This window comes from Pongo pygmaeus, chromosome 20 (assembly GCF_028885625.2).
Source record: "Pongo pygmaeus isolate AG05252 chromosome 20, NHGRI_mPonPyg2-v2.0_pri, whole genome shotgun sequence".
NCBI classification, from domain to species: domain Eukaryota; kingdom Metazoa; phylum Chordata; class Mammalia; order Primates; family Hominidae; genus Pongo; species Pongo pygmaeus.
Window position 1 is genome coordinate 46,747,296 of NC_072393.2, and position 16,341 is coordinate 46,763,636.

The following is a 16,341-nucleotide window of genomic DNA, read 5'->3' on the forward strand; positions in this document are numbered from 1 at the left end:
AATGGTGCTTATTGTTTGTTTGTTTGTTTGTTTTGAGACAGAGTCTCACACTGTTGCCTAGGCTGGAGTGCAGTGGCACTGTCTCGGCTCACTGCAACCTCCCCCTCCCGAGCTCAAGTGATTCTCATGCCTCAGCCTCCCCAGTAGCTGGGATTACAGGGATGCACCACCACGCCTGGCTAATTTCTTTTCTATTTTTAGTAGAGACGGGGTTTCACTGTGTTGGCCAGGCTGGTCTTGAACTCCTGGCCTCAAGTGATCTGCTCACCTTGGCCTCCCAAAGTCCTGGGATTACAGGCATGAGCCACCATGCCTGGCCGCATTTATTGTTTATTATACAAACAGTCTCAAAACTCTTTTCTGATTTTCTAAGTGCCTCCTATTGTGTGGCTCTTGATCAGAGACAAGGCTTTGCCTCCCACTACAACAGCTGAAGGAGGTATTCATTCTTCCTCACCTCACTTTGAACCCTAAGGCTTTAACATGTGGCTAGATATCTGGAACTCTTAATCATGAGGATGTGAGACAAAAACACAGACACAATCAGGAAATCATCTACAGTGGCATCAATGGGTCTAGAGTCCCATGGCAGTACCCAGGGGGTGGGTCAGGTGTTCAGTACCCAGGAGATGGGTGGTGTGGCAGCAGGTCCTACCGAATAGCTTTGAACATTACCTTGGCTGGTGGTCCCCTACCACAGCCTCTTTTTTCTACTCATATTCTTACTCTGTTTTTCCAGAATTGCTGTTAATTTTGTGAGCTAAACAATCGTCTTCCAGTAGCTAACAGCCTTTCTATTTAAAATAACCAAAGTCACTTTATATTGCTTAAAAATAGGAACCCTGGCCGGGTGCAGTGGCTCATGCCTGTAATCCCAGCACTTTGGGAGGCCGAGGCAAGTGGACCACCTGAGGTCAGGAGTTCGAGACCAGCCTGGCCAACATGGTGAAATCTCGTTTCTACTGAAAATACAAAAATTAGCTAGGTGTGGTTGTTCACGCCTGTACCCCAGCTACTTCAGGGGGCTGAGGCAGGAGAATCGCTTGAACCTGGGAGGCAGAGTTCGCAGTGAGCTGACTGTTATGGGTCCCGAGGTTCCCTGGAGGTGACAGATTGAAGAAGAAGTGATCAAAGATGAAGTGTGCACTCCTGCCTGAACTCCCACTTTCTCTCACATCCTATATACAATACCGTAGCAAACCCCACCATCTCAGGCAGTGAAATAGATTTCAAATCTACCACCTCCTGCCCAGCTTCACTGCTGCTGCTGGGTCTGAGTCAACATCACCAGTTGTAGTAGCCTGCTAATAGGTCTTTGCTTTCATATCTATCATATGATAGCTAGTGTGAGCCCTATAAAATATGTCAGTACATATCACCCTCTACTCACCATCCCTCCAAACACCTTGATCACTCTCAGGGTAAAAGCCAAAACCTCACCTTGGCCCGCAAGACCCCACACAGTCTGGCCCGCATCACCTCCCTGGCCTCATTTCCTTCACTCCTACTCTGCCTTCCTCCGCCATGCCAGCTACACCTGCTCCCTGTGGATTCCTGGATGCACACAGCCTCCTGCCTTAGGACTCTGCTGGTTTGTTTGTTTGTTTGCTTGCTTGTTTGTTTGTGACAGAGTCTTGCACTGTTGGCTGGGCTGGAGTGCAATGGCGTGATCACAGCTCACTGAAACCTCTGCCTCCCGAGTTCAAGTGATTCTCATGCCTCAGCCTCCCGAGTAGCTGGGATTACAGGCACCTGCCACCAGGCCCGGCTAACTTTTGTATTTTTCGTAGAGACAGGGGTTTCACCATGCTGGCCAGGCTGGTCTCAAACTCCTGACCTCAGGCGATCCGCCAGCCTTGGCCTCCCAAAGTGTGAGGATTACAGGTGTAAGCCACCATGCCCAGTCGCTGCTGGTTTTTGTTGTTGTTGTTGTTGTTTGGTTTTTTTGTTTTTTGTTTTTTGTTTTTTTTGAGATGGCGTCTCCCTCTGTTGCCCAGGCTGGAGTGCAGTGGCAGGATCTTGGCTCACTGCAAGCTCTGCCTCACGGGTTCACACCGCTCTCCTGCCTCAGCCTCCCAAGTAGTTGGGACTACAGGCGCCCGCCACTACAGCCAGCTAATTTTTTGTATTTTTAGTAGAGACGAGGTTTCACTGTGTTAGCCAGAATGGTCTTGATCTCCTGACCTCGTGATCCGCCCACCTCAGCCTCCCAAAGTGCTGGGATTACAGGCGTGAACCACCGCGCCTGGCCACTGCTGTTGGTTAATCATTTCTGTCAGGAACACTCCCTTCCCAGATATCTTCACAGCTTGCTTCTCCACCACCTTGTGAAACCACCCCTAACCATCCATTTACAATTCCAATCACAGAATGCATATCCCACTTACCAGCCTGCTTTTCTAATGCAGTATGTCATTTGCATATTTATTTCATGTATGCTTTATTGTCCACCTTCTTTACTAGAATGTAAGCTCCTTGAAGGCAGGAGTTTTTGTCTGTTTTGCTTACTGATGGAACCCAAGTCCCTGAAGACTACGCTGGCACTTGTTGGGTATTCAGTAAATATTGGCTGAATAAATGAAAAAGAGGGAACATTTTTGTCAGTTAATGGAGTTTGGAAGTGGAATGATACAAGGTGGGAACAACTGAGCTATCCTCAAAAATGGAGTGGGGAGGCCAAGCATGGTGGCTCATGCCTGTAATCCCAGCACTTTGGGAGGCCAAGGTGAGCAGATTGCTTGCGGCCAGGATTTCGAGACCAGCCTGGGCAAATGGCGAAAACCCATCTCTACTAAAATTACAAAAATTAGCCAGGTGCAGTGGTACGTGCCTGTAATCTCAGCTACTTGGGAGGCCGAGGCATAAAAATCACTTGAACCTGGGAGGCGGAAGTTGCAGTGAGCCTAGATGGTGCCACTGCACTCCAGCCTGGTCCACAGAGTGAGACTCCATCTCAAAACAAACAAACGGACTGGGGAGTATTTGGAATTGGGAGTTGTGCTGAGAGCAACCAGAAAGGAAGATTAGAAGAAGAAATGATGGCAGAGAAAGGTAATGAGTCAGCAAGATGGGTGAGGATGGGGCATTTTACCCAGGGGAAGTCACTGGAGGGAAGTTGGCAGAAACTGTAACTAATAACAAGTCAAGAAAGACATTTCAAGCTGTTGGCTGTGCCCTACATCGCTGTTACACACAATACACAATAAACTTGCTACGCTCAACAGACTTGAGGTCTTTGTTCAATTTTCGGGGGCTGGTAGAAATGAGAACCAAAGAGAAAGGATTTTAGACTACATTTTGGTCAAAATCAGAGCACACACAAAAAGGGACAACATAAAGACACAGGGACTGCAGTAAGAATTTGATGCAGCCAGAAACCTAAGCAACGGTGACCATGTGACCATGAAACCTGCAGGCAGAGGTGCAAATCTTGCACAGGGCGTTGCTCTTCTATGGGAGGGGAAGACATGCAGCTGTACATTCTCAGGTGACCCTGGCTGACTCTGTAATCATATTGCCTCCTCTTAGGGATGCTTGAGGATTAGTAAGATGAGGAAGAGGGGGTGCTCCTGAACACGAGAGGAGAGCTGCATTCTTCACCGCTTCCTCCTTGCCCCACAGGAGGTGGAGCTCAGCGGGCCACAAGACAGAGCTCATAAGTCGGGGGGATGTTGCCAAAGCCTGAGAGCTTGGGGGTGATATCGATGTCCGCAGGTGGCACCAGCGAGCGTAGAGAGAAGTTCTGAAGGATGGAGGTGAAGTAGAGAAAGAGTTCCATGCGGGCCATGGCCTCGCCCAGGCAGATGCGCTTTCCTGCAGGCACAGGGGAGGGCAGAAGGAAGGGTCACACCTGCACAGGTCATGGGGGTGTCGGGGGTGTCTGGACTGACCACCCCACTGAGCCTCAGCTGCCTCATCAGCTCCTCAGGGCTCATGACTGTGACTGCTTTATAAAGGGGTGTTACACAGGCTTAGTCGGTACCTATAGTTAGTGCTCAGCTAGGACCTGCTACTTCTCTGATGGCTGGGATTCCATCCCGTTCCAAGAGGGAATGGTTCTATAGGATCCATGAGTTTCAAGGTTGTGTTCATTTCAGTTACTCAAGGGTTTGTCAAATGCCTACTAGGTGCCAGACACTGGTGAGGAAAAAAAGTGAAAACTCACCCTTAATAACACTTACTGTTTATAAGCCACTCTTCCAATTGTTTGGAGGGATTAATCCCTGTTTCACAGATGGGAGCTGAAGTGACTCACCCAAGGCTCCACCATTTCTAAATGGTGGAGTGGAGTCCAAGTTCCCAACCACTGCCCTGACTCCAGGTTCCAAATGACATACACTTTTTGTTGTTGTTGTTTTTTGTTTGTTTGAGACAGGGTCTTACTCTGTCACCCAGGCTGGAGTGCAGTGGCATGATCTCGGCTCACTGCAACCTCTGCCTCCCGGGTTCAAGTGATTTTTGTGCCTCAGCCTCCTGAGTAGCTGGGATTACAAGCATCCACCACCACGCCTGGCTGATTTTTGTATTTTTAGTAGAGACAGGGTTTCACCATGTTGGCCAGGCTGGTCTCGAACTCCTGACCTCAAGTGATCCACCTGCCTCGGCCTCCCAAAGTTCTGGGATTACAGGTGTGAGCCACTGTGCCATGCCAACATACACTTAAAATGTTGCTGCATAAAGATTTTATGCCATGAGTGGGCAGATGACTGTCTGTTGGGCAAATTTGCCCTGCTGCTTGTGTTCATATAGCCTGCAAACTAGGAATGCTTTTGGCATTTTAAAATGGTTGGGGAAAAAAGACTCTTTTGTGATATATGAAGATAAAACATAATTCAAATTTCAGTGTCCGTAAACAGTTTTTCAGGCTCACACACACACTCATTCATTTACATATTGTCTATGGCCGCTTTCATAGATCAGTGGCAAAGGTTCAGAGACTATCTGGCTGGAAAAATAGAAAATATGTCTTATTTTGTTCTTAACAGCCAGTTGGTTTATGCCCTGTTTAGTGCTATTACCATCCCAACTTTTTTTTCTAATTATCAGAGTCAATCATTCTAATATTTACTAATTCTGGGATTCTAAAATGTTGTGGTTCTAAGATATAACCTTCAAATTCACATTGTGACTTGAACTTCAAATACAGATCAGTGGCTGGGGGTGGATTTAGCACATGCCTGGAGGAAGCCAGACCAGAGAAACCTACCAGAGGAAAAAGGCACAAAGGCTTCATTCTTCTTGAAGCGGCCCTGCTCATCCAGAAAGTGCTGGGGATAGAAGGCATCTGGGTAGCGGAAGTATTTGGGGTCTTTGAGGACAGAGCCAAGCAGGGGAAATACATCTGTGCCCTGGGGTGAAAATGGGGGCAGTTAGGAGAAATCAGTGTTGGGCTACAGAGGTAGGGAACCGGGGAAAGAGAGAGGAGTGCAGTGGAAGGGAGGTAATGAGGGTGCAACCCCACCTTGGGCAGAAGGTAGCCTCGAAACTGAGTGTCCCGGATGACGTTGTGGGGGACACCCATGGGCACGATATCTACTAGTCTCTGTATTTCGTGGATGACGGCATCTGTGTAGGGCATCTTGACCCGGTCATCCACCCTTGGGAGCCGGTGTTGTCCAATCACCTGGTTAATCTCTTCGTGGATCTTAGCTGGAAGGGGCCAGAAAATATAGTGGAGAACAGAGAAAAAAAAAACAAAAACAGGAGGTGTTTTTGCTAGGGAAGCCAGGGCAAATCCTGCATTCCTAGCTCCAGCAGAAAGAGATCTCAGGTGCAAGCCATGCATGTTTGCTCCCTTCTTTTTTTTTTTTTTTAAACAGCCTGTCACCCAGGCTGGAGTGCAATGGCATGATCTCGGCTCACTGCAATCTCCACCTCCCAGGTTCAAGTGATTTTTCTGCCTCAGCCTCCACAGTAACTGGGATTACAGGCACCTGCCAACCGCCCGGTTAATTTTTGTATTTTTAATAGAGATGGGGTTTCACCATGTTGGTCAAACTGGTCTTGAACTCCTGACCTCATGATCCACCCACCTCAGCCTCCCAAAGTGATGGGATTATAAGCGTGAGCCACCGCACCTGGCCTGTTTGGTCGCTTCTTTAACTTAACAGCTGACACACTGGTGGTGCTCAATTACTCATCAGACATCGGGAGACAGGCAGCTTGGAGTCTTAAACACTGCCAGGACATTTGGTCTTTACTTAAAAGCACCAAAAAGCCATGGTCCCAGATTGGCTCTCATACATGGGTTTTTTACAAAATGGGAATAAGGCATGCTAGGTGACTAGGACAGGATTGACACAAATGACAAGTGGTTATGTGACTGATTAAGATCACCACTGGTGGAGTTACTCCTCTTTGCATTTTAGGGTTTAGGGATGAGTGATTTCATCTTCTTTTTTTTTGTTTGTTTTTGTTTTTGTTTTTTTGGATATGGAGTCTTCTCACTCTGTTGGCCAGGCTAGAGTGCAGTGGCAGGATCTCAGCTCACTACAAGCTCCACCTCCCAGGTTCACACCATTCTCCTGCCTCAGCCTCCCAAGTAGCTGGGACTACAGGTGCCTGCCACTATGCCTAGATAATTTTTTAAATATTTTTAGTAGAGACAGGGTTTCACCATGTTAGCCAGGATGGTCTTGATCTCCTGACCTCGTGATCCGCCCGCCTCGGCTTCCCAAAGTGCTGGAATTACAGGCATGAGCCACTGCACCTGGCCTGTGTGACTTCACCTCTGAACTTGTGTTTCATCAACTTCAAAATGAGTGTGATAGTTGGACAAGGTCATAGAGTTGTAAACATTATATAAAGTCTGGTGTACAAGGAACTAGGACAGTGCTTGGCACACAGAAGCATCCAATAAATATTTGATTTTATTTGATTTTTTCTTTTTTCTTTTTTTAAGACAGAGTCTTGCTCTGTCCCCAGGCTGGAGTGCAGTGGTGCAATCTTGGCTCACTGCAACTTCTGCCTCCTGGGATCAAATGATTCTCATGCCTCAGCCCCCCAAGTAGCTGGGACTACAAGTGTGCGCTACCACACCTGGCTACTTTTTGCATTTTTAATAGAGAAAAGGTTTCACCATGTTGGCCAGGCTGGTCTCGAAGTCCTGGCCTCAGTGATTTGCCCATCTCTGCCTCCCAAAGTGCTGGGATTACAGGCATGAGCCACTGCACCCGGCCTGATTATTTAGACCAGTGAAAGACAACTTAGACAATGGAGGTGACACTAGAAACATTTGAGTGGAAGTGTGTTAGTGTCTCTCATCTGCACCAGGAGAAATTCTTTGGCTTGTTTTGAATTGCATTATTAAGGAGAGGGGCCAAAATTGGGAATTTTCCTTAAGCAAGTAGTGAGTTCCTCATTACTAAAGTTACCCAAATGGACCAGATCAGAAGTTATTGGAGACGGATTCTATTTAACTTTGGCAGGGTGGTTGGCTCAATAATGGCCATCAAAGATAACCACCTCCAAGTCTCTAAAACCTAGTGCCTGGAAGGCTATGTATATAAGGGTAACAAAAACACAAGAGAGACTTTGAAAATGTCAGTAAATTAAGAATCTTGAGACGAAAAGATTAGCCTGGGTTGTCGAGATTCGCCCTCAATATAATATCGTGTGTCTGTATAAGACAGAAGCGGGAGAATCAGAGTTAGAAAAAAGGACGTGAGGCTGGGCACAGTGGCTCACACCTGTAATTCCAGCATTTTGGAGGCCAAGGTGGGTGAATTACCTGAGGTCAGGAGTTTGAGACCAGCCTGGCCAACATGGTGAAACCCTGTCTCTACTAAAACTACAAAATTAGTTGGGCGTGGGGTGGCACACACCTGTAATCCCAGCTATTCGGGAGGCTAAGGCAGGAGAATCGCTTGAACCCAGGAGGCAGAGGTTGCATGAGCTGAGATCATGCCACTGCACCGCAGCCTGGGCAACAGAGGAAGACTCTGTCTCCAAAAACAAAGAAAAAGAATAAAAGATGTGATGGATGCCAGAGGCAAACAGAGGTTTGAAGAAGCTACGCTGCTGGTTTTGAAGATGGAGGACAGAGTCGTGAACCCAGGATTACAAGGAGTACAGCTTTAACACCTGGAAAAGGCAGAGAATCAGATAGTCCATTGGTGTCAGCTAGTGAAAGCCTATTTGAACTTCTGAAATTCAGAACAGAAGGATAAAAAATTTGTGTTGTTTTAGATGACTAAGGTCCTGGTAATTTGTTCCAGCAGCCACAGGCCACAGACACCATGTAGAAGATTAAGTTAAATCACCTGGCAAAGTTGGGGATTTCATGTTTCAAGTCCTGAAGTTCTAAAGGGTGAAGAGCCTGAGGCCGTGGGATTCTAGATTTTCAAGATGTCTTCTTTATGTTGGGAGGGGGAGGTACCAGATAGGCAGCTCAGGGTGGACTCACCTTCCACTTCAGGGTGCTTCATTAACAGCAAGAATCCATAGCGCAGTGTAGAGCTCACCGTCTCCGTGCCAGCAAAGAAGAGGTTCAGAGTGGTGAGGACCAAGTTCCTGAGGTTGAATTCTGTACGAGGATTATTTTTATCCTGAGAGTGAGGGGATAGTGAATGGAATCACTCTCTTCTGTCTTTATTGTCTTTTTTTTTTTTTTTTTTGACAGAGTCTCGCTCTGTCACTCAGACTGAAGTGTAGTGGCATGATCCCATCTCACTGCAACCTCCACCTCCCAGGTTCAAGTGATTCTCCTGCCTCAGCCTCCCGAGTAGCTGGAGTTACAGGCACCTGCCACCATGCCCAGCTAATTTTTTTTTTTTTTTTTTTTTTGTATTTTTAGTACAGATGGGGTTTCACCATGTTGGCCAGGCTGGTCTCAAACTTCTGATCTCAGTTGATAGGCCCACCTCAGCCTCCCAAAGTGCTGGAATTACAGGCGTGAGCCACTGCGCCTGGCCTATTGTGTTATTTTCTCACTGGCTTTATTGTCTATTGTATAAGGAGACAATAGGTGGGTAAACTAAGCATGTCTGGGAGAGGACACAGTCAGAACAAAGGTCCTGCGGCAGGAATGTGCCTGGTGTGTTAGAGGAACAGCAAGGCAGAAGCTGGGGTGGATGAGATGAAGTGAACAATAGGGAGGATGGGAGGAGAAGAATGTAGGATGCCTTGTAATATTTGAACATGTAGGGACAGTAGTGTATAGAATTTAAATTTCCAAAGGCAAAGATTCAATACTATAAAAATATAAATTTACAAATGTATAAAACTCTAAGAAATGATGATACAGAAGTATTAACCTTCTAAATTTCTATAGAAATGTAGAAATAGAGATATATCTCTATACAGATATAGAAATAGAGATATATCTGTATACAAATTCAGAAGATTAATACTTCTGTATCATTTCTTAGAGTTTTATACATTTGTAAACTTATATTTTTATGTTATTGAACCTTTAATTTAAATTTAAACTCTATGCCCTACTGTCCCTACATGTTCAAATCTTTTAACTTTAACTTAAATGTTTAACTTGAATGTTAACTTAAATTTTAAACTTCAGAAAAGTTCTAGGTTTCCGAAATTCTAAGACTCAAAACTACAGTTGTAACTCTCTGGAATGTATAAAGTGTAAGATTTTAAGTTTTCAAGTTCCTAAATTTTCCAAATTCCTAAAATTTCTAGATTCAAAGTCTGTTTTAAAGCTGTAACAATTTATACTTTTACAGTTTCTATATTCATCTGTAGATAAAAGTAAATGCTGTGAAATAATGCTTGTTTTGTTTTGTCCTCAATGCTTGCAGATTGGTTGAAAGTTGCAGGGACTAGAGGTTGAGAAGTGAGAGGGAAGGACCAGGGGAAGAAAAGGAGGTACCTGGTGCATCTTGATGAGAAAGCAGTCAATGAAGTCCCGAGGGTTTTGGGGGTCAAAGGATGCTTCATTGATCTTGACCCTGGAGGCAATGAAGTCCTTGAGCTCTTCTATCAAGTAGTAGATGCGATTGTGTCTTCCTGGCAAATACTGCATGATTCCAGAGTACATGTCATATAGCTGTGGGAATAGGCAGGGGGTTTTGTCGGTGATGGGTGCCAGAGGACAGCATGGGCTGAGTCTGGAGTTGGACAGCTGGACTCAAAGTCCAGTGCTGGGTCTAAGAATCAGGTGAGGCCCTTTTGCTTCCCAGAAGTTGGGTCCTATTGAGACAGTAGTTCCCCCTTAACCCTGTTTTACCTTCCACCATTTCAGTTACGTGCAGTCAACTGCAGTCTAAAAATATCACATATAATAAGATATTTTGAGAGAGAAAGAGTACATTCACATAACTGTTGTTAGAATATATTGTTATAATTGTTCTATTTTATTACTTATGAATGCCAGTCTCTTACTGCACTCAATTTATAAATTGATTTTTGTCATGATATGTATATATCAGAAAAACTTAGTATCTATAGAATTGGGTACTATCCACGGTTTGAGGCATCCACCGGGGGTCTTGAACATATCCCCCAGCCATGAGGGGGAACTACTGTACTCACCTCCCAGGGGTGTGGGGAGGATCAAGTGGGGTATAGGAAGGTGCTTAGTTAACTGGGGTTGGTGCATGGACAGAGAGGTGGCAGGGTGGTCACCTGCGCCCAGGGAGTGCTCATCTCAATGAAACTCTCATTGATCAACCGCAGCAGATTCAGGAACTGCTTGTCCTCATAGTCAAAGCGACTTCCGAAGACAACGGAACTGATGACGTTGGAAACGGTGCGGCTCAGCAAGAAGGTGGGGTCGATGGGGGCACCTGGCAGTGGAAATTGTTTATGTTGGAGGTAATGATCATGAATATGGGGTGTGGAGTCACAGTGATGCATCCGAGTCCCAGCTCTACTACTTAATTGCATGTGTGAGCCACTTCATTTTTGTGTTTTGGGTCTAGATTGACCAATCTGCAAATTGGTTTGGGAACCATTTCATTGACTCATGAGGATTCAATATCTTTATCCATATAAAATAATTAGCACAATACCTGGCATACAGTAAGCACTCAAGAAAAGCTAGTTGAGCTTAATCATTATTTTTTATTATTATTACTTAAATGTGTTGATGTTAGAGACTCACATATCTGGGGAAAAGTGGGATAAGGGACACATTATAAAAGTTCCTGAATTCTGTCTAGCTCTACCGAAGATTCCACTTGGGCAATTAAAAAAATCCTTCCCGGCCAGGTGCAGTGGCTCACGCCTGTAATCCCAGCACTTTGGGAGGCCAAGGCAGGCAGATCACAAAGTCAGGAGTTGGAGACCAGCCTGACCAACGTGGCGAAACCCTGTCTCTACTAAAAATACAAAAATTAGCCAAGTGTAGTGGCAGGCGCCTGTAATCCCAGCTACTCAGGAGGCTGAGGCAGGAGAATTGCTTGAACCTGGGAGGTGGAGGTTGCAGTGAGCCGAGATCGTGCCATTGCACTCCAGCCTGGGTGACAAGAGCAAGACTCTGTCTCAAAACAAAACAAAACAAAACAAAACAAAATCCTTCCCTTGCCCTCACCTACACCTTCTGTAAAACAAGATCAGTAGATCTGGAAAGAATTTCTCTAGAATAATGCACATATTCACAAATACACAATTTTATGAAAATTTCTGGGATACATGGGCATTTGAAGCTTTTATATAGACCTGTTAATCACCCATGTAGACCAGGCAAGGTGCCTTGGATGTAGAGAAAATATGTCTCTATTTCTACCTCTTATCTATTCTGTTTTTTTTTCAGCCTGTCTGTCTTTTCTCTATAGACCCCAGTGTTTCTAGACCTTATTTTTTGGTGGGACTGAACTCCTTTTAAAACATAATGAAATGAGTACAGATTTGCAAGATAAAGAGTTTCAGATTTGCAAGATAAAAACGTTCAAAAGATTTTTTTCACAACATGAATATACTTAACACTACTGAACTGGACACTTAAAATGGTCAATATGGTAACTTTTATGTTATGTATTTTTACCATAATACGGATATACAAATGTAATGAAATTTGAGCCTGTCTTCAAGAAAAGCCACAAAGTCACATGTCACCAAAATCTGCATAGGATATCAAGAGCTCACAGACATCCTGAGATCCACTGATTAAAGTTTCTAGTAAGTGGTCTCTAAGGGTCTTCCATGTTAACTGTTTTTTTTTTATTTTTAAGAGACAGTCTCACTGTGTCTCCCATACTGAAGTGCAGTGGCATGATCATAGCTCACTGCAGCCTTGAACTCCTGGGCTCAAGCAACCTCCAGCCTCAGCCCCACAAGTGGCTGACACTACAGGCATGTGCCACCATGCACAGCTCATGTAAACTCTTAATATGGAAGCTGGCCAGAAATCTTAGTGGATTCTTAATATTTTCCCTCTTCCTTTCCAGACCTTTCTCCCACCAAAGCTCATCTTCTCATGACTGAGAGCTCCATAACCACCCAGTCACCTAGTGGTCCTCCCCCTTGTGGCCCCCATACCCTTGGTCTTCCGCAACTCCTCCAGTAGGTAGCTGGCCTCCTCCTGAATTCGCTCCTCAATGCTCCGCTTTCCCATCCCGAAGTCCCGAAGGATGGTCAGGGAGAAGCGTCGGAGAATCCTCCATCGTTCTCCATTGGCCAGAGCTACACCTGCCAAGATCTCAGTCTCAGGCTTCTGCCTCCCTTCCCTTGCTGTTCAACTCTGTGCTAGACAATGATGGGGACAGATTATGAAAGCTCTAGACTCTGCTGTCAAGGAAGCCATTCTCATCCTTCAAGGCTCAATCAAGAGAGTAAGGTTCCCTCTCTGCAGGATCCTCAAAAAAAAAAAGAAAAAAAAAAGTCCAGAATGAGGTGGAGGTAAAGGGAATCAGTGTAGGAATGATAGGAGGAGATCAAAGAGTGTTTCTTACAGGAAGGAGAGGTGGAACTAGATAAATAAAAAAATAACTGAGTGAATGCATAGGAAGGTGGAGAGATGTATGGACAGAGTGCCATATAGCGTGCCATGGAATGGGGATATTAATTCTATTTTCTATGTAATACTTGGATTCTCTGGATGTGTACACATATGTGTACACAGAAGCTCACACTTGTACATTGATATACCTACAGAAAAGGAGTTACCGTGTAGTAAGAAACATTTAGAAATTACTAAATGTGTGGACTGATGAGAGTCTTATACCAATTCACTAGATCTAATGAAATTATTTTGCTTTATTGATGAATGGAAGGAAGAGTTTATGACTGAAATGACGGATGGATGGATGGACGGATGGATGGATGGATGGATGGATGGATGGATGGATGGATGGATGGAAGACTTAATAGATGGGTGGATGGTTAATGGATGAGTGGTTTGAGATAGATGGATAACGGTTGGAGAGTGGATAGATTGACAGATGTATGAATGATGAAAGCATTGATGAATGGATGGAATGATGGATAGATGAATACATAGAAAGTTAATTGACAGATGTATAGATAATAGAGTGAATGATGTTTTTATAGAAATAATAACGAATGGATTTTCTGATGAATATGGATCAATGGACAAAAGGAAGAAAAGGTAATAGAAAGATAGATAGATAGATAGATAGATAGATAGATGATAGATAGATAGATAGATAGATAGATAGACAGACAGTATGTGGTGAGTCTGCTTGGAATTGAAGGATGTGGGCAGTTAGAGATGGATGCTTGGGAGAAAGAGATCTACCTAAGTGAAGGAGGCAGAGACCTATGGGTTAGGTATGTGCATGAGTATAAGAAGATGAGAAATAAGGTTGGCTATGAGAGCTTTAGTGGGTGCATAAAGAATATGACTAATCCGCCGGGCTTGGTAGCTCATGCCTGTAGTCCCAGCACTTTAGGGGGTTGAGACGGGTGGATCACCAGAGGTTGGGAGTTTGAGACCAGCCTGTCCAACATGGAGAAACCCCGTCTCTACTAAAAATACAAAATTACCCTGCGTGGTGGTACATGCCTGTAATCCCAGCTACTCAGGAGGCTGAGGCAGGAAAATTGCTTGAACCTGGGAGGCAGAGGTTGCAGTGAGCCGAGATCGTGCCATTGCACTCCAGCCTGGGTAACAAGAGTGAAAATCCGTCTCAAAAAAAAAAAAAAAAGAGAATATCACTAATCCATTAAAATAAGAGCAGAAATAACACAGAAGACAGTTTAGAGTCAGATGGCATAGGTTCAAAATAAAGTGATCCTACCACTTACTGTGTGATATTATCTAAGCTTTATCTTAGCTTTTTTTTTCTTTTTTTTTGAGACAGAGTTTCACTCTTGTTGCCCAAATTGGGGTACAATGGCGTGATCTCGGCTCACTATAACATCTGCCTCCCAGGTTCAAGCAATTCTCCTGCCTCAGCCTCCCGAGTAGCTGGGATTACAGGCATGCGCCACCACATCCAGCTAATTTTTATTTTTAGTTTTTAGTAGAAACGAGGTTTCACCATGTTAGCCAGGCTGGTCTCGAACTCCTGACCTCAGGTGATCCGCCCACCTCAGCCTCCCAAAGTGCTGGGATTACAGGCGTGAGCCACCACGCCTGGCCTATCTTAGCTTTTTCATTGACAACATTAGTATAATGTTAACAGCTCTCCTAAGGGAGTCAATGCAATAAGTCATGCAGACTACTTACCAAAGAACCTGGCATATAGGGAGTGCATTGTAGTCATTTCTGGTTTTATGGTTTTTGTTGTTGTTGCTACCTACCATGACCTTGGAAGTTTCGCTCTGTTGAAGCCAGTTCTCCACGGCCACTGAACTCATCCGCTTGGTCTACCAAGGCTTCCTTCACTGCTTCATGTCCACATAAAACCACCACTGGCCGGGTACCCACATACACAGTGAACACAGGGCCGTATTTCTCCCTGAGCTTGGAGTGAAGGAAAACACAGTAGGAGGGGCTGATTGGAGTACCAAGCATAGGCCAATTGAGGATTTTAGAGGATGGCGATTTCAGAGGGATATAAACATGGTACTAAGGAACCAAGGTAAATCTGGGCTTGGAAGGACTACTGGGAAAGAGGCATGAAAGTCTCGGCTCCTGTCATCCTAGGCAAAAGCTCATCCCTCCCCACAAGAGTTACTGTCTGCATCTCTAAAATAATGGACCTGGATGAGATAAATTCCAAGATTCATACTTCTCTCTCTGAAATGTTAAATTTCTGGAATCTTAAGACTTCATGATACCAAGTCTCAAAGCGCTAAGACAACCTGAGTCAAAGAGTCCTTGTGTTTAAAAATATAATGTACTGTAATTCCAAAGTCCTGAGATCATGAAAATCTTATCTCAATGCACTGAGAATGTGTGTTTCCAATATTTTAGGATTCTGAAATTTCAGAATTCTAAGATTTGCAAAGTCTGTGTTTCTGAGAGTCTGTCTTTAGAAGTCATAAGGTTCTATGTGAATCTGGCTATAGGATTAGTTGCTTTTAGCCCTATTAGAGACAGACAGACTCACCTTCATGAAAGACTGAAACGTAGCGTCAGTTCGAACTTGCAGCAGGTTCCCCAAGAAAGGAATTGGTGTAGGACCTGGGGGCAGCTTTCCTGCCTTATTCATTCGTTTCCAGGCAATGAGGATGAGCAGGCAAGACAAGCAGAGTGCCAGAAAGATGGTGACAGCCCCTCCCATCTCCATGGTGCCAGGTCAACAGGTTCTGTCCTGGGCACCAGATCCTGCCTAAATAGGTCTGGGGAGATCAGCTTATACTGAAATATGAACACCCTGGGATTCAAGTTTTCCGGGTTTGAATGTCATTGGAGAAGAGATTGCTTTATATGGGAGGTGGTTATATAACCTATAATCTCCCACCTGAGTAAGGGTAGATTGAATTCACACAGGGAAATCCTCTGGGGCCATTCCCCTTTCTTCAAATTTCCAGTCTCCCTGTTCTTCTCTCTCAGCTCAACAGAATTGAACAGAATTTTTTGGTGGGGTGTAAGAGGCAGATTATTACCTTTTTAGGCTATTGATTTTAGGATCCAGACAATCTGAGTACAGGTGGCAGCTCTGTCTTTTCTTCACTGGGCAAGTCACTTAACCTCTGGGACTTGTTTCCCCATCTATCAAATAGGGAAACCATGTTGTTTTATTTTATTTTATTTTATTTTATTTTACTTTTTTGAGACAGATTATCACTCTGTCACCCAGGCTGGAGTGTAGTGGCGTGATCTCATTTCACTACAACTTCTGCCTCCCGGGTTCAAGCAATTCTCATGCCTCAGCCTCCCAAGTAGCTAGGACTACAGGTGCACACCACTATGCCCAGCTAATTTTTGTATTTTTCTAGAGATGCAGTTTCACCATGTTGGCCAGGCTAGTCTCGAACTCCTGGCCTCAAGTGACCCACCCCAATCAGCCTCCCAAAGTGCTGGAATTACAG

General features: G+C 44.7%; 1 protein-coding gene across 1 annotated transcript; it reads right to left on the reverse strand.

The window, feature by feature from the left end:
• Positions 1 to 3,631: 3,631 nt before the first annotated feature.
• On the reverse strand, positions 3,632 to 15,596 carry LOC129021131 (cytochrome P450 2G1). The gene is made up of 9 exons (XM_054466174.2): positions 15,417 to 15,596; positions 14,665 to 14,827; positions 12,439 to 12,588; positions 10,585 to 10,745; positions 9,830 to 10,006; positions 8,405 to 8,546; positions 5,462 to 5,649; positions 5,207 to 5,348; positions 3,632 to 3,813 (listed from the first exon to the last, which is right to left on the reverse strand). Exons 1-9 carry the CDS (start codon positions 15,594 to 15,596, stop codon positions 3,632 to 3,634), a joined length of 1,485 nt encoding a protein of 494 aa, XP_054322149.1.
• Positions 15,597 to 16,341: the final 745 nt, after the last annotated feature.